At 36.5% G+C, this 22,440-nt stretch overlaps 1 protein-coding gene across 1 annotated transcript in view; it reads left to right on the plus strand.

The window, feature by feature from the left end:
• The first annotated feature begins 688 nt into the window (after positions 1-688).
• SLCO4C1 (solute carrier organic anion transporter family member 4C1) overlaps positions 689-22,440 on the plus strand; it is a 64,434-nt gene continuing 42,682 nt past the window's right edge. Inside the window, exons 1-2 of the mRNA XM_033179026.1 lie at positions 689-1,664; positions 5,867-6,130. Of these exons, the coding sequence (XP_033034917.1) occupies positions 1,310-1,664; positions 5,867-6,130 (619 nt within the window). The 5' untranslated portion in view covers positions 689-1,309. The remainder of the gene's footprint in view (positions 1,665-5,866; positions 6,131-22,440) is intronic.

Raw genomic sequence — 22,440 nt, forward strand, 5'->3', positions numbered from 1 at the left:
TTTTTAGTAGAGACAGCGTTTCACCATTTTGGCCAGGCTGATCTTGAACTCCTGACCTCAGGTGATCCACCCGCCTCAGCCTCCCAAAGTGCTAGGATTACAGGCGTGAGCCACAGCGCCTGTACCGGTAGAAATTATTTACATAATTGTCATCACCGTGTATCTTAGATATGCAATATACAGCTGAGAGACAATTTCTGGTCCTTCAGTTTTGGAGAAGTAAAAGCAAAGCAGTGGTTATACTGTGATGTTCATCCTGGTGGTGATGGGGATGGGGTGGATTTCTTTTTCTAAGGAGGACTGACGCAGGAAAATAGGGTCTGGAGGCAGGAAACATAAGGCCTATTCACACTTCAGCTATAACGGGAAATATCCTCTCCATAGGGCGTAGGCCATAAATGACTTTGTAACTTTACTTCATCTTCTCCATTTACATAGGGCATACCCAGAGTAACCAATGGAATCCTCTAGGGGGTAAACTCCCCAAATTCTGTAACCGGGCCCTTGAGCCCCTATGCTCGCCTGCTCCCACGCTGTGGAGTGTACTTCCATTTTCAATAAATCCCTTCATTCCTTCCTTGCTTTGTTTGTGTGTTTTCTTCAATTCTTTGTTCAAGATGCCAAGAACCTGGACACCTTCTACCAGTAACAGGATGACAGGCAAAAGTCTTATCAAGATGCTCATGAACCAAAGTATACCTCTGACGTCTTGATTCCTGGAGTCTAAGCCTAGCCTGGTTTGGTAAGCAGCAAAGGAAGAAAAACGCAAGATATTTTCTTGAACGATCTCCTGATGGAACTGTGTTTACAGGTTTCATGTCAGCACCCAGGGGGAGCTTTTGGCCAGAGACTCCCACAATCTCTGTGTGTTCCTAGTGCTTGGGCTCAAGGGAGGCACGCTGCAGGCTGGAGGCTCAGGTCAGAACCGCAAGGACTCGGGCGGAGGCGGACTCCGGTCGAAGACTGTTGGGTGAGAACTCTGGCTCCCTCCACTCGGCTGCCGCCGGGTGGCACGCCCACGCCGCGCCTTCCGGTTGGCCCCTGCGGCGACGGGTGAGGCACAGCTGAGCGCCAAAGCCACAGGCTGGGGCACTAACGCCCCCACTCCGCGCTCCGCTCTCTGCGCTCCAGGCAGCCGCGAGCTGGAGTAGGAAGGTCCGGGCGGTAGCGGAGAGCGCGCTGCAGGCTGGAGGGCCAGAAGGCGGGAGCTTCCCGCACGGGGGCGCTGTCACCTGCCCGTGGGAGGAGCCAGAGAGGGACCCTGGCTCTGCTGCTCTGAAGCACCGGAGTCGGGAGAAGCCACCCAGACATGAAGAGCGCCAAAGGTATCGAGAACTTGGCTTTCGTACCCTCCAGCCCAGACATCCTGCGCCGCTTGTCTGCGTCGCCCTCCCAGATCGAGGTCTCTGCCTTTTCCTCTGATCCCCAGAAAGAGAATTCGCAGCCACAAGAGCTTCAGAAGCCCCAGGAGCCCCAGAAGTCACCGGAGCCATCTCTGCCTTCAGCCCCTCCCAATGTCTCCGTAGAGCAGCTCCGGTCACTGTCGCTGTCCGAGTTTGAGGAGGGGCCTTGCGGGTGGAGGAACTTCCATCCTCAATGTCTCCAGCGCTTCAACACACCTCGAGGCTTTCTGCTTCACTACTGCCTCTTGGCCGTCACACAAGGTAAAGTCCAGTGCCCGCTCGAGGCTCGGGCCAGTGGAGAGCGAGGTGGACACGGCGAGTCAGCCGAGGGAGAGGGCAGGTGCTCGGGGTCCGCGGGGCGATGGACGCGCCCTGCAAGGTGTCCCCGGGTTTGGAACTTGCGTGCGCTCTCACCAATGTCAACCTACTGGCTCCAGCCAGCCTTCCAAAGTTCAGCTTCTCCTTTATCGCTACAGTTCAAACTTGCCGTACAAGCCTTTTTCTCTTTTGTGTTTTACCTCAGTTTAGCGGATTCAAAACTTCCAGGGAAGATTACAAGAACCTTCCTTTGGGAAAGGTATACCCTGGGGGAGTTTGTTTTACATTATAAAGACAAAAATTTACCGAGTCCCTCCTTAAAAGTATTTTACATTTGTTTCATTGCCTCAGGGGAAGGAGTAGTACATTTGCAGGTCAAAGTGGGATGCCTTGCAAAGAAGAAAGCTGTGTAAAATCTATCGTATAAATTAGATACAGACATTCATGTTTTGTGAGTGTATTTAGTTTGAGAGTATGTGGGCACCAGAGGAGCCCAATGAGTAAATTAGCAAGGCCTCCCGACGTTGTTAAAGGGTGAGCCTTTATCTTCATTGTGTTACATTAGTTATCCAGTATCTGTTTTGTTCTAGGATCTCTTTTAGGTTCTCCCGGGAGTTACAGATTCAGTTCAGATTTATACCCTCAGGGGTTTGCAATCTAAGCTCAATTTGGAGGAGTGATATCCTGAAGGGAGAACAGCTCCCTTGAAAGAAAGCAGGGAGAAGGTTAAAGCTGCTATGGTGTGATTAATATAGAGGTTGAAATAAAATAGGAAGTTACTCTGAGGTGACTTTGAGGAAAGGTGGAGATGAGGTGGAGAGTCACGAAGGACATGCCAAAGCTTAGTTGAATTGGCACCTAGATATATTTTGGTCACTTGAGTCATAGTCTGATAATATTTTCTGTATAACCAGTCAAGGATTAATTGGAAGAAATACAACCTTAGAAATATATTTTTTAGAGGGTTGGAAACAACTCATTTTTTTTTAAGTTAATAAAAAACTAAGTCAAAGCATACTTTTTGTTCTTATTCTTCCTCTTCAAGGAACCCAGGGCCCCTTGCTTTGCGCATTAGATGCTAAGTACTATTTATTGATTGCAAGTCAGCTGCAGCTCTTCTACTGAAGGTAGATTTGTGTCGAAGAATTATTTCCCTGTCCACTTTTCTTGTCCCTACCAAAGTTCCCCTCCATTAATGTCTTGATAATAGTTTTACAAAACTGGTAATTGTGAAGCATCTCAGTGTCAAAGGAATGTGAAGGTAAAAAAGTTGGACACAAGTAAAAAAATGTGTGTTATTTTAAAATTCCTCTGAAATTTCTATATTATTCCAGAACATGTCATTTTATATTTAATATAAAATATTGCCTAAAATTGTTATCAAATATAATTGTCACTCCTAGAAAATTGTGTCAGGTTTAGTCTGGAGCAGCATCTACCCATAGGTCCTCAATTTAAGAAGCTTAATCTGAGATTAAAATGACCCAGTAGGCCGGGCGTGGTGGTTCACGCCTGTAATCCCAGCACTTTGGGAGGCTGAGGCAGGCAAATCACCTGAGGTAAGGAGTTTGAGACCAGCCTAGCCAACATGGTGAAACCCCGTCTCTACCAAACATACAAAAACTAGTTGGGCATGGTGATGCATGCCTGCAATCCCAGCTACTTGGAGGGCTGAGGTAGGAAAATCACTTGAACCCGGGAAAGGGAGTTTGAAGTGTGCCGAGATCCTATCATTGCACTCTAGCCCGGGCAACAGAGCAAAACTCTGTCTCAAAACAAAACAAAACAAAACAAAACAAAACAAAACACCACAAAAATTAGCCGGGTGCGGTGGCACACGCCTGTAGTCCCAGCTACTCAGGTGGCTGAGAGGCAGGAGAATTGCTAGAATCCGGGAGGTGGAGGTTGCAGTGAGCCGAGATGGCGCCACTGCATGCCATCCTGGTGACAAAGCGAGGCAAGAACTCAAAAAAAAAAAAAAAATTATAATAATAAAAAGTGTGACCCAATAAATTATTAGTTTACCTTTCAGTTTAAGTTTGAATGCCTGAAAACTTTATTGCCATGTTTCTCAAACATGATCTTTAAGATTATTTCCATGGTATATTTAAATATACATTTAATTGGAAAGAAAAACAAAATTTGTCAAATGAGTTTATTTAGCCCAACATTTCTCAAAGACAAACAGGGGTTCTCTAAGTACTTAATTTTCTAATGTGCTTTCTATTGTCATTCATTTACAGTAGAGAGATGTAGTATGGCATGTTTCCAGATTGTTTTTGTTTTTTTAAGTAGTGTTCTTGGAACTTGTATAGCATATAATTCATTTTAAGAGTCATTCGATTAATGTGCTATCCTTCCTGAGGAGTTTACACATTTTTTTTTCAAAGAGAAGTTTTACCATAAAGACAATGCTTTCTATTAACTAATTTGTAGTCAGTATGGCAGGTAATAGGGAAGTTGATTTTATTGGATGGGGAAAATTTTGTATTCCTAGATAATGTATAAAAATGTCATCCTAAAGTACTTTAGGTACTTTATCTTGAAATCCCAAGAATTGCAAATTGGCTTATAGTCTTATGAAACTGGTATAAAAGTAAAAAATGTCATGAGTTTTGACACTTATTAAATTTGTTGAATTTATTTATTTATTTTTTGAAATATATTTTCAGCTACGGTCTTGATAAATCAAAATTTAAAGAGATTTGTGGAGATCATGACTTGTATGTATATACTCATTCTGTTATTGAATGAGAACAATTTATCATACCTAAATAATAAAAGTATCTAGTTAATTCAACCAGATGTTTTTTATTTTCAATTTGTAGTAATGTTTAAACTCCTGTAAGTTTAATCTATATCTGGACTGTTAATGAAAACAATTTATCAAACCTAGGTAAAAAGGAATCTCTAGTTAATTCAATCAGATTTTTAAAATTTTCAATTTATGGTTATGTTTAAAACTCCTGTAAGTTTAATCTATATCTGGACAGGACATTTTTAAGTAAGTCAAAATTTTCAGATTTTCGGTTTTACTTTGTTTACTTTCTATTATTCCTTCACTATAGTTAGAATAAATTTATGTTTTTTTCTTTTACTTTGCATACAATTTAGAACGCAAGTGGTTGAAAGACTTATGCTTACTTTTGCTCTAGAATTCTTTACATGGTAACTTTAATATCTATAAGAATGTTAGAAAAAATAAGGGTTTGAGAGCTCAATTTCTTCTTCCTAAGACTAAATCAAGATTATCTCTTTTTTTGGAGTTGGGGAGAGGAGGGAAGAGACAAAGTAATAGTCAAAGTTATCTCTTGTCATAGATAAATATGTTTAAGGATTGAATAATTTGGGAAGCAATTGAGCCTAACTGTAATGGCCGAAGGGGTCTCTTGTACCTTTTGTAGTCTTCTGAGTGAGGGCCATGGGAGTATGATATATTAATACTTGGAAACTCTAGCAAACTGACTTCACGGGACTTTACCAGTTTGACTTTGTCATTTAAAGAAAAATGAATTAAGGCAAGTTAACTATAATTTAGTATGTAGCAAGCATCAGTTTTGTTGGACACCTGAAAATTCACAAATGTACAATTTAAAAAGCAAACTGGGCCGGGCGCGTTGGCTCATACCTGTAATCCCAGCACTTTGGTAGGCCAAGGCGGGTGGATCACCCGAGGTCAGGATTTCAAGACCAGCCTGGCCAACATGGTGAAAACCCATCTCTACTAACAAGATACAAAAAATTAGCTGGGTGTGGTGGCGCGTGCCTGTAATCCCAGCTACTCTGGAGCCTGAGGCAGGAGTATCACTTGAACCTGGGAGGCGGAGGTTGCGGTGAGCCGGTGAGCCAAGATCGCGCCTTTGCACTCCATCCTGGGCCACAAGAGTGAAACTCTGTCTCAAAAGAATAATAATAATAATGATGAAAATAAAATAAAAATAAAAAATAAAGAAATAAAAGTAAAAAGCAAACTGATTTTCAAGGAAATATGTTTAGGTTGCCTAACTTTGAAACTCTGAGACTTTGAAAACTGGTACATTTAAAAAAACAAAAGAAACGAATAATCAAACTCTACTGCATTGTGTTAATAATCTTAATCATATGGTAACATTTTAATGATGCACATCAATTTTTCTCTTTTTTAGGTATTGTAGTTAATGGCCTAGTGAATATTAGCATTTCCACTATTGAGAAGCGTTATGAAATGAAGAGTTCCCTGACTGGCCTGATTTCATCAAGCTACGATATTTCATTCTGCTTGTTGTCTTTATTTGTGTCATTCTTCGGTGAAAGAGGACATAAGCCGAGGTGGCTTGCATTTGCAGCCTTTATGATTGGACTGGGAGCACTTGTATTCTCATTGCCACAATTTTTCAGTGGAAAATATAAATTGGGGTCTCTTTTTGAAGGTAAGTTTCTGTTGTGTTTATGTTTGTTTTAATCTACAGAAGTGGATAAAACTAGGTCATTAACTTTATATTGCAATTCACTTATACAATATGGTAAGGGTTTACATCTCTTCCACGGCTCACTGGTTTGTTCATTATGTGAACTCTATGAGATAGAGATTAGAGAGACTGTACATTATTCATCGTTTCAGTGGTTCTCCAAGTTTTTAAGCCTCTGATTCTTATTCCCCATATTAAATACACGGTCCTCCTCAAAAAGAGGTGACTTGTTTTCCTTTGCAGGTTGTGACCTCATTGGAGTTCTGAAATTGTTAGCTTTTCCCTTTGTACTTTTATTTGCTGTGTTTACAGCTCTGCGCCCTGGACGTGTTGATTCCTGATTTGAGACAAAGAGAGGTGACATTTAGAAAAGTGGAACTTTTCCTAAGAAATGAAACTAGCTCTACCTTTGTACCTAAATAAGAAACACAGAACTTTAGAGCAACCTACATCATAGGTTGCTCTGGTTAGATGGATAAATATGTTATTCAAAGGCTCAGAAAGGAAATTTAATTATATACGTATTTTTTCCAAATGACATTTTTAATTAAAAAAATATATAGTAGAGCCAGAAGGGTGGATAAATGAAAGTAGACCTTAACATTTTAATGTCCTTCCTGGGACTTCTAATAGCAGATATTGAAATAATTAGGAATAAAATCAGATGGTTATAAATGCAGAGGCTTTATTCACTTACTTAGCCCCTGAAAATAAAAGGCAAAGGATAATTGGAGCCTGTTATGCTATAGATATTATTTTTAAAAAGTTAAGATTGTTAGATTTGTGTGTTAATACTGAAAATTAATATTTGCTGTAGTGTGGATGTTTGTCCCCCTAAACCTCATATTGATTCTAGTGTTGGAGGGAGGTGTTTGGGTCATGGGGGTAGATCGTTTGTGAATACATTAGTGCCCTGGAGATGAGGATCAGTGAGTTCTCTGTTTGTTCCCCCAAAAACCGTTTGTTAAAGAGAGTTTAAGCTAGGCATGGGGGCTGATGCCTAAAACCACAGCACTTTGAAAGGCTGAGGCAGAATCCCTCGAGCTGAGGAGTTAGAGACCAGCCTGGGCAATATAGTCAGACTTTCTACAAACAAAAAAAGATTCTGGCCCCTCCGCTCTAGCTCTCTTGCTTCCTCTCTCCCCATGTGATCTCTGTGACTCTGGCTAGTTGCCCTCTGCCTTCTGCCCTGAGTGGAAGCAGCTAGAGGCCCTCATATAGAAGCAGGTGCTGGCACTATGTTCTTGTACAGTAGAACTGTGAGCCAAATCAATTTCTTTTCCATATGAATGCCCCAGGTGGTCCTTTTTAGCAACACAAATGGGCTAAGACAGTATTAAAGTATTAATCTTTCCCGAGATCAATTTTCCAATTCTAGAATGATAACAAACAGGAAAATATTCTCATTAACAAAGTATATATTACACAGCATGGTTTTAGAAGTGCACTTATTAGGTAAGTAGGCTCCATTTTAGAAGTAAAAATAGAATAAGTAAGTGGATGAATGGAGAGTATTTTTAAAATGTGGTAGAGTTTGGAATGAATAAAATAAGGAGAAATGTTATCAGCAGAAACAGCACTTACATAGATTCTAGCACATTATCCAAGATTGGACAAGACTGCACAAGGCAACTGACATAATTTCACTGGGAGTAGTTTTAGGAACAAGCCACATATTTCAGCGTAGGCTTTAGTGTAACACTATTGAAATCTAAATCGTAAGGGAATATCTAAATTTTAATCTGCCACACAAGAAAACATGATACTGATTCTATGACAGTTATTTGTTCATAGCGTTTAGATGGTAATCTTTGTGCTGTTTGTAGGCCCTTACCCTTTCAGTTGCTCAGATGCCTTTCTTGTTAAGTAAACAAACCTGGCTCAAAAATCTATGACTCTCTAAACTGAAACATAAATACTTCTTCCAGTACAAAGCCAGATCTCTCTTCCACGATCTTCTCAGCTTCATCCCTCGCCATTTATACCTCTAATTATGGCCATTCTGAAGAACTTATTTTCCTAAAGGAAAATTGCCACAAATTAAGGTGTTTGTGTGTGACCAGAGATGAAGCTAAGATTGCTGAAGCCAGATCATAAACTTTTAGTAGTGTACTGTGTAGGTTTTCACCAAGTTCTTGTTGATCTAATTTATATTTTTCATTATTTTGGTAGATTATTGAAATAGGTTAGATAGAGGAATTGGCTGATCTAAGATTTTTACTGTAAATTGACTCATAATTTAAATAATAGCTTAGATGTGGCAAATGAAAGCAAAAACTCAGCTTGCCCTCCTGTTATTCTGCCATTCACACAACATATATTTATTGATATGGACTACATATGGTGTTGAGATAACATCAGTAAAACAGTTCCATGCCATCTGGATTTTATGTACTGGTGGGAAGAAATATGCAATTAATAAACAAAAGAACAAGATAATTGAAAATTGAGGTGAGTGGGTAAAGAGACAAATAGAATGAAGTAATACTGTGTTACAGGCTAAGTGTGTTTGCCAGGAAAGGCTACAATGATAATATCTGGATAATGAAGAGCTAACCTTGAAAGATACTTTCCAGGCTAGAGAAAAACATGGTTAAGGGCTCTGGAGCAGAGGAAGGCTTGGTAGGTTTTAGGAATTGTCAGTTTTGGCCAGTATCATCAAAGCAAGAGAGACTGTTTTGGAGGGGCAGGTAGACACTAGGGAGGGGCAGGTAGACACACAATTTAGATTGTGCTTGAAGTACAATGCAAATTTGTGGAAGAGTTTTACACAGGGAATTGCATGATCTTACTGGAGTTCAAGAGACAAGAGTAAATGGGAGCCAATCACTCTAGAAATTTTTATTGTAGTCCAGGTGAGAGATAAATGCAGCTGAGACTGGGATGGTAGCAGTAGAGATCCAGAAGGTGACTGATTCTCAGTGTGTTTTAGAGGAAAAAGAAATAGGACTCTGTTGGATTTATTGTGAAGGAGGAATGAAGAGCTCCTTGGTATGTGGCTTGATCAGCTGGGGCCATTTTTACTAGAAGGTGGAAGATGAGGTAGAACAGAATTGGAATGAAATTAAGAATTTGGGTTTGAAGTTTTTTAGTATGAACTGCATATTATATATCCAGTGTTGCAGTGTGTATCGTCAAACATATGTGTTTACATAAATGTGCAAGTCATTCATTTGGTTTGATTCCTAAAAGTGCAAATACTAGATTTGAAGGGCTTCCTCATTCTAGTTTTTCATAGATAATGTCTCACCGACTTTCAGGAAGGGGTGTGTTAGTTACTCCCCCATTGTTGGTGAATGAAAATGCATCACTGTTGTGTTGAATTTTTGCATTTTTTTGCCCTGTGATTTTTCTTAACAGAAATGTCACTGTGGTGTGTGTAGGTGTTTATAATATGACAGACACAAAATTAAGGATTGAAACTGCATTACACATTTAAAGGAATACAGACATTTAGAAATGGAAGGGATGTTAGAAATAATAAATCCCGGCCGGGCACGGTGGCTCATGCTTGTAATTCCTGCACTTTTGGAGGCCAAAGTGGGTGGATCATGAGGTCAGGAGTTCGAGACCAGCCTGGCCAAAACAGTGAAACCCCATCTCTACTAAAAACAAAAAACAAAAAATTAGCCAGATATGGTAGCATGCACCTGTAGTCCCAGCTACTCGGGAGGCTGAGGAAGGAGAATTGCTTGAACCAGGAAGGTGAAGGTTGCAGTGAGCTGAAATCGTATCATTGCGCTCCAACCTGAGTGACAGAGCAGAGATTCCATCTCAAAAAAAAAAAAAAAAAAAGGAAGTGAAAAATCTCTTCTTTTTATAGTGTAAGCCTTAGGGCAAGAGGTGAATAGATGGTTAACAACAACTAAAACTAATCCTAATTTTTATGGTTTGTTTATTGTTTTTCAAATGTGTATGCTTATTACTCATACTAAGTTATTAATGATATTGAATGATTTTAATATTTTTTATGAATGTCAACCATTTCTTCCCCAATTTCTAGTAGTCCAGTACAGTGGTGTGTATTAATCTACTTTTGCAAGTATGGGAATCTGTAATGAAAAATCTGAATTATTTGTCAAACTTTAGGGAGAGTAGAGAAGAAAACTTAGGAAAAGGAAACTGCAAAAGGAAAACAGATTAGTTGAAAGCTTCCTGTAAATTAATTAGAGGCAAAGGGATGTGTAATTTTCTTAAGTAACTTAACATAACATAGAGCATAATGTTAATAAATGATTTTATTAATTGAAATTATACATATAATTTAATTTAAAATGGACAGTGAGGAAAGTAACATACCCTTGTGTGCTTTTTCTATTGTTCTTGTGGGAAATCAAAGTCAGGGCTCACTTTAGTTGGGATAATCTCTATAAGAGGAGACTAAAGTAATGTAATGTAGCTAGTAAGTAGTAAAAAAGAAAACAAAATATGATAAGCGTGTATAATTTCTACAGGTGTGAGATAACACAAAAGAATGTTAAGAACAAAAGTTAGGAAGATATATTTGGAAACAGCTTGGACTTTCTATTGTGTTGTAAACAATAAATTTAAGTAGGTTGGAGAGAAAGTTTTTCTTTAAGGGAAGCTTTTGGAAAGACGTAAGCATTAGAGGTGATTAACTTTGAATGGAGATGATCAAAGGGAAGTTGTGGTTGTTATTGGATTAAAAAAAGAGGAAGTATTAAAATTAAGCAGAACAAATACATACTCTTAAGGGCTAATTTTTTGTACAAGTTAACCCAAACATAGAATAATGTCAAAACACTTTCAAATAAGTCATATTTGACATTCATTTTTGACTTACTTCAACTTAATATTAATATGACACAGCATATTGCAATATGACTTTAAAATATTTAAAATGCAATAAATACATCTTTACTACATAATATCTTTTCATGTAAGCAATTTTAATGTCTTTAAATGAGTGTTATTTTCATGTTCCTATGCAAAATCATCTTTATGTCTCCTTGAGACTTTGGGGGAGAGGCATTATTAAATACTGAGGAATTGTAGAAAAGTAGTTACTTAACGTAGGAAAGCTCTTTTTATTTATTGACCAATAATTGGATAATTTTTCTTACATTGCACCATATCTTTGTTTCTCTTTTCCATCCCCTTTCCCTCAAAGGAACCTTAAATGATAAAAATTCACATTAGCTGTAGCACTAAATTTCTAATTTTTTTTTTTTTTTTTGATTGGCATTTCAGAGAGAATGCTTCATCAAAGGACTTTGGTTATACTTGGTAACTATTCACAAAAGCTGTGCTAGGAAAATGATTAGAGTAGGACTCAAAGTGGACTTTATTTCTACTTACTATTTTATCTTTTGTTCTTGTTTTTTTTCTTTAATGGAATGATTGCCTAGATTTGAGAGAAGACCTAGGACAAGGAATCTTAGAGCTTTTCAAGCACAAATTCAATACAGGAAGCTTTAATTTTGCTTGGCCTCTGAGTGTTTTTCCTTTTTTGATATTATTTTTTCCTTTACAGAAATCACTTATTTTTCTTACATTTTACTTCTTTGTAACTGAAATGAATAAAGGAATAATGAGGAGAGGTGATTTTTTTTTAGATTAGAAGCTATAATGGTGTAATAAAACAGATGATTCAAATTTAAATATAATACAATAAAAGGCCTAGAGCTACCTTTTAGCAGTAGTCAATGCTCTAGATAAAACTATCACAATGTTTTTATATCAGAGGCTTTTTGGTCTTTCTCATACTTCCTAGATAATGTGAATTACCCTGAGCCAGGCTCAATGGCTCACGCCTGTAATCTCAACACTTTGGGAGGCTGAGGTGGGTGGATCACTTGAAGCCAGGAGTTTGAGACCAGCCTGGCCAACATGGGAAACCCCGTCCCTACTAAAAATATAAAAATTAGCTGGGGATGGTGGCAGGCACCTGTAATCCCAGCTACTTGGGAGGCTGAGGCAGGAGAATCACTTGAACCCCAGGAAGCGGAGGTTGCAGTGAGCTGAGATTGGGCCACCACACTCCAGCCTGGGCGACAGAGCAAGACAAGACTCCATCTCAAAAAAAAATGTATATATATGTGTGTGTGTGTGTGTGTGTGTGTGTATATATATATAATATTGGAGATCCTGATTCAGTAAGTTTGGAGTAGGACTCAAGAATCAATATTTAAAAAAATTATCCAGGTTATCTTAGTCTAACTTAGGACCTACATGTCCATTTTAGTGTCTGATTACTTTGTAAAGCTTTTAACTGTGGATATAGAGAGAAAGGTTTCTTTTCCTTTCTAGATTCTTGCTTTATGTCTTCCTTTAAAATAGGAGTTTCACAATCATCATGAAATGCTGGATGCTCTAATGCAGCCAGTTTTGTTAAAATGCAAATGACCAAACTTCTGAAATAGAGGAAACTTACAGAGAAAAATAAGTAGGAAAAAAATATGTCAGTGAAATTTTAGCACAAGCTCAATTCTCCTTGCAAGCTATAGTTTGCTGGTAGGTAGAGGTTTAAAAAATCCATGGCTTTCTGCAAGAGAAAAACATGTCCAGACATTTGTGAAAGCATGATCTACAGAGAACAATTTCTAGAGGTATTAGGAATATATTAAAAATGTGTTCAATGGTTGAATGAGTTTGGGAAAAAAACAAAAAAGAAGAAAGCTAAGCAGGTGACTTTATTGCAGCACTATAAAGCAAATGCATTTTGTGAATCTTTAGTTAGGGGTATGATATGTAGAGGTGATGAAGAGGCTCCATTGTTACACTTGTCCCCTTCATCCAGGTTTCACCCTTTATTTTGTCTTCCTCTAGGTAAAGGAGGCAGTGAACACACTTTGGTAAAATCTCTATCTTGCTTTGGGTTTAACTATGTGAATTTGAAAGCCCTTGTTAAGTTTAGAAACTTTATTATGATCAGCACCTAGAACAGCATGTGATATAGACCAGATGCTTATGAACTATTTGTTGAGTTGTCACATGTATTAATTAATGGAGTCCTTTGATGAGGCATATTAAGAGCCCAATGCCTTGTCCTTCTACAGAAGACAGTAAGAGTAGGTAATGGCAGATAAAGGCAATTTGGGATTCTCTGTCCACATTTTCCATAAACTTGGGCTAAAAAATAATGGAACATTTAAAGAGAATTTTCTCTTTCTCTCTCTTATTCTTTTTTTTTTTTTTTTTTTCTGGTGACCGAATTGGGACAAATTATGTTGTTACAGGTAAAAATTATTTTCCATAGTCTTTTTGAGTAAGATTTGGGATCTGAAAAATTTGCAGTGTGAAAAAGTAAGCTAAAATGAGAAGCATATTCAGAAATAGTAGCAGAATGCTTCGATATTCTACTTTTGGTTTTTGTCTTAATGACTTGTTAAGATGTAGATTTCACGTCAGTGCTTCTAAGAAAATTCTCTTTTAATGTTCCATTTTTTTTTAGCCCAAGTTTATGGAAAATGTGGACAGATAATCCCAAATTGCCTTTATCTGCCATTACCTACTCTTACTGTCTTCTGTGGAAGGACAAGACATTAGGCTCTTAATGTTAAAATGTTAGCAATTCTCTTTTCATGGACTTTTAAAAAAAAAAAATCTTCATATATAAAATGAAATGCTCTGATAGGACATTGAAGTGGCCATAGACATAGTTGTGTCTAACCAGATATATTGTGTGGAAGGTGATGATTCAGCAATGTCTTTTTTTTTTTTTTTTTTTGTACCTTCTTTAGAAAGGTTGGTGGTTTGTGGCAGGAAATAAATGAGGAAATTCTAGTTTCTTAGTCACTGTTCTTAAAAATGCACAAATTTGCCAATATGTGTTTTAATGTATTTTTTTGTGTTTCATTTTAATGCTGTTAGCTCATCCTATTTAATGAAAGTATTCAGCACTTTAGCAGAGATGTAAGAGTCAGAAATGAGTGAGTTTAAGTTTTTGCTCACACACTGTGATAGAACTATAGTGATCCTGGAGATAAGTTTCTTTAACTATAAATTATGTTGATAATAATCAATGCCACATGGAAGAGTATACACATGTGGGGATAAGGTAGTGCCTGGTGTGTGATAAGTGCTCATTAAATAGTAGCAATGAACAATAAAGCCCCCCCCCTTTTTTTTGTGGATGTCATTTGGTGTTGACATATCCCCAAAGTCTGACCAAACAGTTTTGAACTAGTACATTAGAAAGGGTTTTAATTAGATATATTTCTAAGATCATATTGCTATGAGATAAGAAAATGATTCATTTGGTGTAGCTCAGCTTAATTGGGTTCACTTAGAATAACACATTAAAATATTGCCTTTTAAATAGCCAAGTTGCCTTTTGAAAATGTCTTGAATTTTTTGACTTTGAACATGATATATACTTTGTAAAATGTTCAGAAAATAGGAACATACAAACAAAAATGGAATAAAGAAAGAGTTTTCATGATAATACACCTCGATTATTCAGTTAACACTCTTCAGTCTTTTTAAAATGTATATACACACTGATACATATATTATCACACATAAACTACACTACACAGTCATTAACACATGTTCATGCACACATTCACACTGACATAATTTTATTAACATTCACACATCTTTACCTCACATTTGCACAAACACATTCAAAATCCTTGTTTGAAGGAAACAAGATTTTTAATCTATGGATGTTGACCTCTTTTTACTTGGAAGATATATTAGACACATTTTATATTAGTAAAGATGGGACTGCAGAATCCTTTTGCTTTTCTATTATTTCATTTTATAAATAACTTATTTAATCAACCCTCCTTTGTTATATTTTTTATTAATACATTTAATTTTTCTGGTTAGAGAGATTCTATGGGTCATGCAGACAATTTGGGTGATACTAAGAAGTAGAAAGAGAGAAAAACCCAATTCACTATTTTTCTTTTCTCAAGGAAAACAACTTCAGAATTGTCTTAACTGTTTTTCTGTGCCTATTTTTAATACAGTTAATAAAATATGTTGCAACCTGTGAGCATTTTTATTCTTGCATAGCATTCTGTTTTACATTTTAAACATTCTCATAGAGCTCAGTTTTTACATATAAAAAGTTTTTTTATTATAAATTAACTCATGATGAACATTTTTATGTTTAAAGGTTTTACTATATTTCAGTAATTATACAGTATATAATATTTTGGAATTGACTTTTTTTAATCTGAGTAATTTTCTGAATACTCATCAGGTTGTTGTATATATCAGTTGTTCTGTTATTTCTACTGCTGATTAGTAATCCATGGTATGGATGTACTATAGTTTGTTTAACCATTTGCCTGTTAAAGAACATCTAGTTTGTTCCCAGATTTTGGTTATTACAAATAAAGCTACAAACATTAGTGTGCAGATTTTCATGTGAACATAGTTTTCATTTTTCTGGAATAGATGCCCAGGAGTGAAACTGCTTTACAAATAAAGCTACAAACATTAGTGTGCAGATTTTCATGTGAACATAGTTTTCATTTTTCTGGAATAGATGCCCAGGAGTGAAACTGCTTTACAAATAAAGCTACAAACATTAGTGTGCAGATTTTCATGTGAACATAGTTTTCCTTTTTCTGGAGTAGATGCCCTGGAGTAAAACTGCTGGATCATATGAAAATTCTATGTTTAGTTTTTTGAGAAACTGACAAACCTTTTTCCAGATTCACTGTAGCACTTTATATTCCCATCAGCAATGTATGAGTGACTCAGTTTATTTGAATCCTTGCCAGCATTTGGTGCAGCCATTCTGATAGGTGTACAGTGAAATCTCATTGTGTTTTAATTTGTATTTCTTTAATGGCTGATAACATTGAGCATCTTTGCTTGTGCAAATTTGCTATCTGCATGTCATCCTTGGTGAAATGTCTTTTCATGTCTTTGGGTATTTGTTTCTTTACCGTTGAGTTTTGAGAGCTATTTATGTTAAGTACTAGGTCTTGTCACAAGCTAGTTTGCAAATATTTTCTTCCAGTCTGTAGCATGTCTTTTCATCCTCTTAACAGGGCCTTTCACAGAGTGAAAGTTTTCAATTTAAATAAAGTTGAATTTATCAATTTTTTCCTTTTATAGATTATGCTTTTATTGTCAAGACTACAAACCCTTTGCCTAGCTCTGATCTCTAAGATTTTCTTCTATTTTTAGAAAAAGTTTTATAATTTTCTGTTTTACATTTAAGTCTGTGATATATTTTGAGTTAATTTGTGTAAAAGATGTGAAGTTTAGATCAAGTTTTATTTTTTATCTGTAAGTGTCCAATTGCTGTAGCTAGCTCCATTTGAAAAAGCTGTCCTTTGGCCATTGAATTACTTTTGCAGCTTTTCAAAAATCAGTCGGGCATATTTGTATAGCTATATTTCTGGGATCTCTGCTCTGCTCCACTGATTTATGTATCTCTCCACCAATATCACATTCTTGACTATTATATAAGTCTTGAAATCCTATAGATATTCCTCTCACTTCATTGTTATTTTTCCATATTGGTTTGCCTCATTCCTTTTTATTTCCATATAAATTTTAGAATAATCTTTTCTATATCTACAAAACATCTTAATAGGATTTTGAGAGGAATTGTATTAAATCTTGATATGGTTTGGTTTTGTGTCCCCACTCAAATCTCATCTGAAATTGTAATCCCCATAATGCCCACATGTCAAGGGAGGGACCTGGTGGGAGGTTATTTGATCATGGGGGTGGTTTCCCCCATGCTGTTCTCTTGATAGTGAGTGCGTTTTCATGAGAGCTGATAGTTTTGTCAGTGTTTGACAGTTCTTCCTTCACATGCTCTCTTGCCTGCCACCATATAAGATGTACCTGCTTCCCCTTCAGCCATGATTGTAGGTTTCCTGAGGCCTTCCCAGCCATGTGGAACTGTGAGTCAATTAAATTTTTTTCTTTATTTACATTTACCCAGTTTCAGGTAGTATCTTTACAGCAGTGTGAAAATGAACTAATATAACCTGCATATTAATTGGGATTAAATTGATGTAGTTACTATGTTGGGTCTTCCAATCCATGAATATATATGGATTTATACTCCATTTATTTAGATTTTCTTTAATTTTTTTCATCAGTATTTTGTATTTTTAGCATACAAGTTATGTATATGTTTTGCTAGATTAACATTCAAGTATTTATTTTTGCTTTTTTTTGAATGATTGTAAATAGTACTGTATTTTAAATTTTGGTTTCTGTATGTTCATTGCCAGTATATGGAAATACAATAGATATTTGTATGTTTTATTGTGTGTTCTGTAACCTTACTGAACTAATTGGTTCTTGATATTATTTTGTGGATTCCTTAGTGTTTTCTATGTAGACAGTCATGTCTTCTGCAAATAGGAACAGTTTTATTACTTTCTTTACCTTCTGTACGGCATTAATTTTCTTTTTTTTCTTTTTCTTTTTTTTTTTTTTTTTTTTTTTGCCTTATTGCGCTGGTTAGAACTTCCAGTACTATTTTGAGTAAGAATGGTGAGAGTGATTGTTCTTACCTCTTCCCTATATTAGGGAAAAAAGCTTTCAGTCTTTCACCACTGTTTCACGTTTTTAGAAATACTCTTTATCAAGTTGGGAAAGTTCTACTGTATTCCTCTTTTTCTGAGAATTTTTATCAGGAATCATTGTTGAATATTGTCAAATACTTGTTCTGCATCCATTTTTCATGTGATTTCTGATCATGTGATCATGATCATATGATTTTTTTCTTCTTCAATCTGTTAATACAGTCGCTAACATTTTTTAATTTTTTGATTTTTTTGATGCCAGCCTTGCATCCCAGAGTAAATCTCACTTGGCAATGGTGTACAATTCTTTTTTTTTTTTTGAAACGGAGTCTCCTTTGTCGCCCAGGCTGGAGTGCAGTGGCACGATCTCCTCTCACTGCAAACTCCGCCTCCAGGGCTCACACCATTCTCCTGCCTCAGCTTCCCGAGTAGCTGGGACTACAGGCTCCCGCCAAAAAGCCCGACTAATTATTTTGTATTTTTAGTAGAGACGAGGTTTCACCGTATTAGCCAGGATGGTCTCAATCTCCTGACCTCGTGATCCACTTGCTTCGGCCTCCCAAAGTGCTGGGATTACAGGCGTGAGCCACCAGTCCTGGCCAATGGTGTACAATTCTTTCAATAAATTTGTGAATTCTGTTTGGTACTATTTTGTTAAGCATTTTTGTGTCTATATTCGTAAGGGATTTTAGTTTTAATTTTCTTTTATGTAATGTCTCTATTTGGCTTTGTAGTTTTTGTGGATTTTAGGGGATTATAAACTTCATACAATAAATTGAGAAATGTTCCTCCTCTACTATTTTCTGAAATTGATTTTAATTTTTCTTTATATGTTTGTTAGAATTCTGCAAGTGAAACTATTTCAGCCTATAGATTTCTTTTTGGGGAGTTTCTCAATTAAAAAGTTAATATTCTTAATAGTTATATTTAATAGTAATTCAAATCTATTAGGTTGGTGCAAAAGTAGTTGTGATTTTTGTCATTACTTTTAATGGCAAAAACTGCAGTTACTTTTGCACCAACCTTATACTTCATTTTGGGTGAGTAGATATAATTTATGCTTTTAATGGAATTGGCTCATTTCATCTGAATTGTCAAATTTATGTATATAGAGCTAACTGTTCCTGGTATTTATTATATTTTCTTTGTCTGCTGAATCTGTTGTGAAATCCTTTGCTTGATTTTTGGTATTGATAGTATTTGTCTACTTATTCTTTGTCAGTCTTGCTAGATGTAGCCAATTAAATTCATATTTTCAAAAAATGAACTTTTAGTTTCATTGATTTTTCTCTATAGTTTTCTATTTTCCAGTTTATTGATTTCTGCTCTTTATTTTCTTCCTTCTGTTTGTCTTAAATTTATTTTACTATTATTTTTCTCTAGGTAGCTGACATGGAAGATTAGATTATTGATTTTATTTTTATTTTTTCTAATGTATGCATTTTAGTGTGATAAAATTTTCTTTCAGTATTGCTTGAGTTGTATGTTACAATTGTTACATATTGTGTTTTCATTTTTACTTAATTCAGTGAATGTTTTTATTTCCTTAGAGACTTCTTTTTTGACCCATAGATTATTTGAAAGTGTGAAAGCATGTTGTTTAGTTTCCAATGATTGGAGATATTCTTGTTATCATTTTATTAATGATGTTTAGATTCCATTGTAGTCAGAAAATGTGCTATGAAGGATTTGAATTTTTGAAAATTTATTAAGGTTTGCTCTGTGGCGCAGGGTGTGGTCTGTCTTGGCATATGTTCTGTGGGCATTTGAAAAGAAAATGTATTTTGCTGTTGTTTGACAAAATGTTTAAAAAATGTTGGTTAGATCCTGTTGGTAGATGTGGTCAATAAGTTAGTTTATATCCTTGCTGATTTTTTGTTCTATCAGTTGCTCAGAGAGGGGTTCTGAAATCTTTGATTGTAATTGTGGGTTTGTCTGTTCCTCCTTTCATTCTATAAATTTCCGCTTTATGTTTTACAGCTCTATGATGGTGAATACATGTTACTCTTCTTGGTAAATTGACTATTTTTTCAATATGTAATGTCTCTCTGTGTCAAGTAAATTTTTTTGCTCTAAAGTCAGTTTCAACTGATATTAATACGGCTACTCCTATATTATTTTGATTAATGCTTGGATGATATGTTTTTTCCCCCAATCTTTAAATTTCAGCCTGCCCACATTACTGCATTTGAAGTGGATTTCTTATAGATGGTACAGTTGGGTTGTTTTTTTTTTCACTATGTCAATATCCTTTAATTGTAATATTCAGACCATTTACATGAAATGTAAATACTAGTACGTTAAAGTTTAAACCCCTACTTTTAATATTTTGTTTTGTGTTTGTTCTTTGTTTTTTGTTTCTCTATTATCTGCTTCCTGCTTTCCTGAATGTGGGTTGGTTGAACATTTTTAGAATTCCATTTTGATTATCTATAGTGTTTTGAGTGTATTTCTTTGTATAGCTTTTTGAGTGTTTTTTTTCCAGATATTGTATTAAATGTATATAAATATATTCTTGGTATTATATTATTAGACTCTGATTCTTATTTAAATCTTCTGTCTTAACTACTTGACACTGCTCTGATGGCTTTGAAGTGGGGGTGGGTGTTATCTTATTTGCCGAGTGGCATCGAAATCCAAGTTTACCTCTTGGCCTCAGTTGACAACTACTAGGAAGACAGGCTCCTTGTTATTGTTGGGTGGTGGTGGCAATCCTGGATCTCCACTAGAACTCCACTGATACCACTCTCTCTGGGAAGGGTGGGAGTGACTTGCTACTCTTCTACTGACATCACAGAGGAGAAGTATGGCCTAATTCCAACTAGACTACAGTGTAAATTTGGACTCTTCACTAGGCTTCCTCTTGTACTAGCAGAGAGGGAAGAGGGGTGCTTCTGTTGCTACATAGAGCTGGAAACCCAGGCTGCCAATGTAGATTTCACTGGCACCGGGTTGGGGATCATTACCTCTTGATGGGGGTAGAAGTCCTGGGTCTCTTCTCAGCCTTCTTTGACACCACCCTGGAAGGGGGAATGGGCAACCTTGTTACAATATATATTGTGGGATGAGTGTGGGTGAGATTGCAGTTTTTTTCTGTGGTGTTTGACTAGAGTAGCATGGTTACTGTATAATATTTCTGCCTTGCCAAGCTGCTGCTTTCGTGATCTTTTGGCTAGAATGATGATAATTTTCTTGTGGCTGTTTTTTTTTTTTTTTTGTATGCAGCCTTTGGCATTTGTGGGTTGCTGACTTATTCATCTGCAAATCTGGGGTAGAATAAGCAAAAATAAAACCCAGGAAAAACTCACCACTATGTTCATTGGGTACTGTCTAGGGAACTAAGGAGCGGCAATGAATTGGTGCCTCTCACTACTGTAGCTAATAATCCACTTAGTGGAATTCTTACACCCTGCCTTGTTGAATTCTAGTACCCTAGGGATGCAAGTTTCCATCAAGGCACACAGTCATTATTCCCTTAAGTCCAAAGCTTAACTGTAACTGTTCGCTAATCCTTTTTGATCTCTTCATAGTAAATATTCAACAGGGAGAGAAGTTCGCTAAATTGACAAAGCTAATGGATCCTAGTTACTGAGGGAAAATTGAGTTGTTCCTTTCCAGTTGCAAGGAACAGCATATTTTTGGACTGCAAGATTCACTTAGGTGCCTCTTAACACTCCCATATCCAACAGTACTTGTTGAGAGAAAACTTCAGTAACTCAATAGGGAAAGAACAGCTGGAGACTTGTAAAAGGCTGTAAAATACCTGATCAGTTAAGGTATGGGCAATGGTAAAGGGAACAAGAACTGCATGATAGAAGAAAGCTATGCTTATTAGTCGGGCCCTCTGATCAACTATAGAAAGAGAACTATGGAGCTGGTTAATTGTCGCCTTGCTCTTGTTTTCCTCTGCCACCTTTGATGCAGACCACTGCTGGGGCTAACACTTCAGTGTTGCTTTCAGGTGGGAGAATAACTGAATGGATGTTACCTCACGATGATATTTTGCTGATAGCTTTTTGTGGGTTTTTTAATGTGGGAGACATACAGAGTTTTTAATTCGGACAAATAAGTTATTATTTAAATATATATTTTAATATTTAAAATATTTAAAAGTATAGATTTTTAAATTCAGACAGATAAAAGCGGATGCTAAAGAAGGAGGGGGAGCTGTGTTGGATATTCTGTGTCCTTCCAGAGCCAATATGCACTATTTATCACTTTTGCTTTGCGTTTTAGTAGAAAAACGCAACAGACTATGTCAATCTGGCACTTTTCTCTGCCCTGGATTGTAGTTGGGTTAGCTAACAGGAGTGTGCATGTTGGGAAAAAAGAGGTCGTAAGTGTGCATTTTCCTGGTGTCCTCCCCACTGGTGTGGTTTGGAGTGGCTGTGTGCCACTGTAACCCTCTAGGATTTAAGTCTGTTTGTATAAAGGCTAAATTTAAATATTTTTAATGACCTAGGACTGTTTTGTTTTTTTGACACTTTTGTCATGCTTCTAAACAGTCTTTTACCAAAGTGATTTATAGAGCACTAGTTCTGGGAGATGTTAGACATTAATGAAGAAAAAAACTAGCTTGAATATATGATAGATGATTTTTAAAGTTAACATTCTTTATCATGTTACATATAAATAAGTGATTCTACTTGTTATTCTCCAAGAAGGAAAGATAGAAAGCACACAAAGCCTTTGTTTGCCTGTGCATTCTGAAATTATTCAGAAGTGCTTGTGACATGTAATATACAGTATACTGCTGGTGTTCTCTACAAAGAAGATTCTCAATAGTCCAAGTGTGTC

The sequence above is a fragment of the Trachypithecus francoisi genome, unplaced genomic scaffold, assembly GCF_009764315.1.
Source record: "Trachypithecus francoisi isolate TF-2019V2 unplaced genomic scaffold, Tfra_2.0 Lachesis_group2, whole genome shotgun sequence".
In the NCBI taxonomy this organism is placed as follows: domain Eukaryota; kingdom Metazoa; phylum Chordata; class Mammalia; order Primates; family Cercopithecidae; genus Trachypithecus; species Trachypithecus francoisi.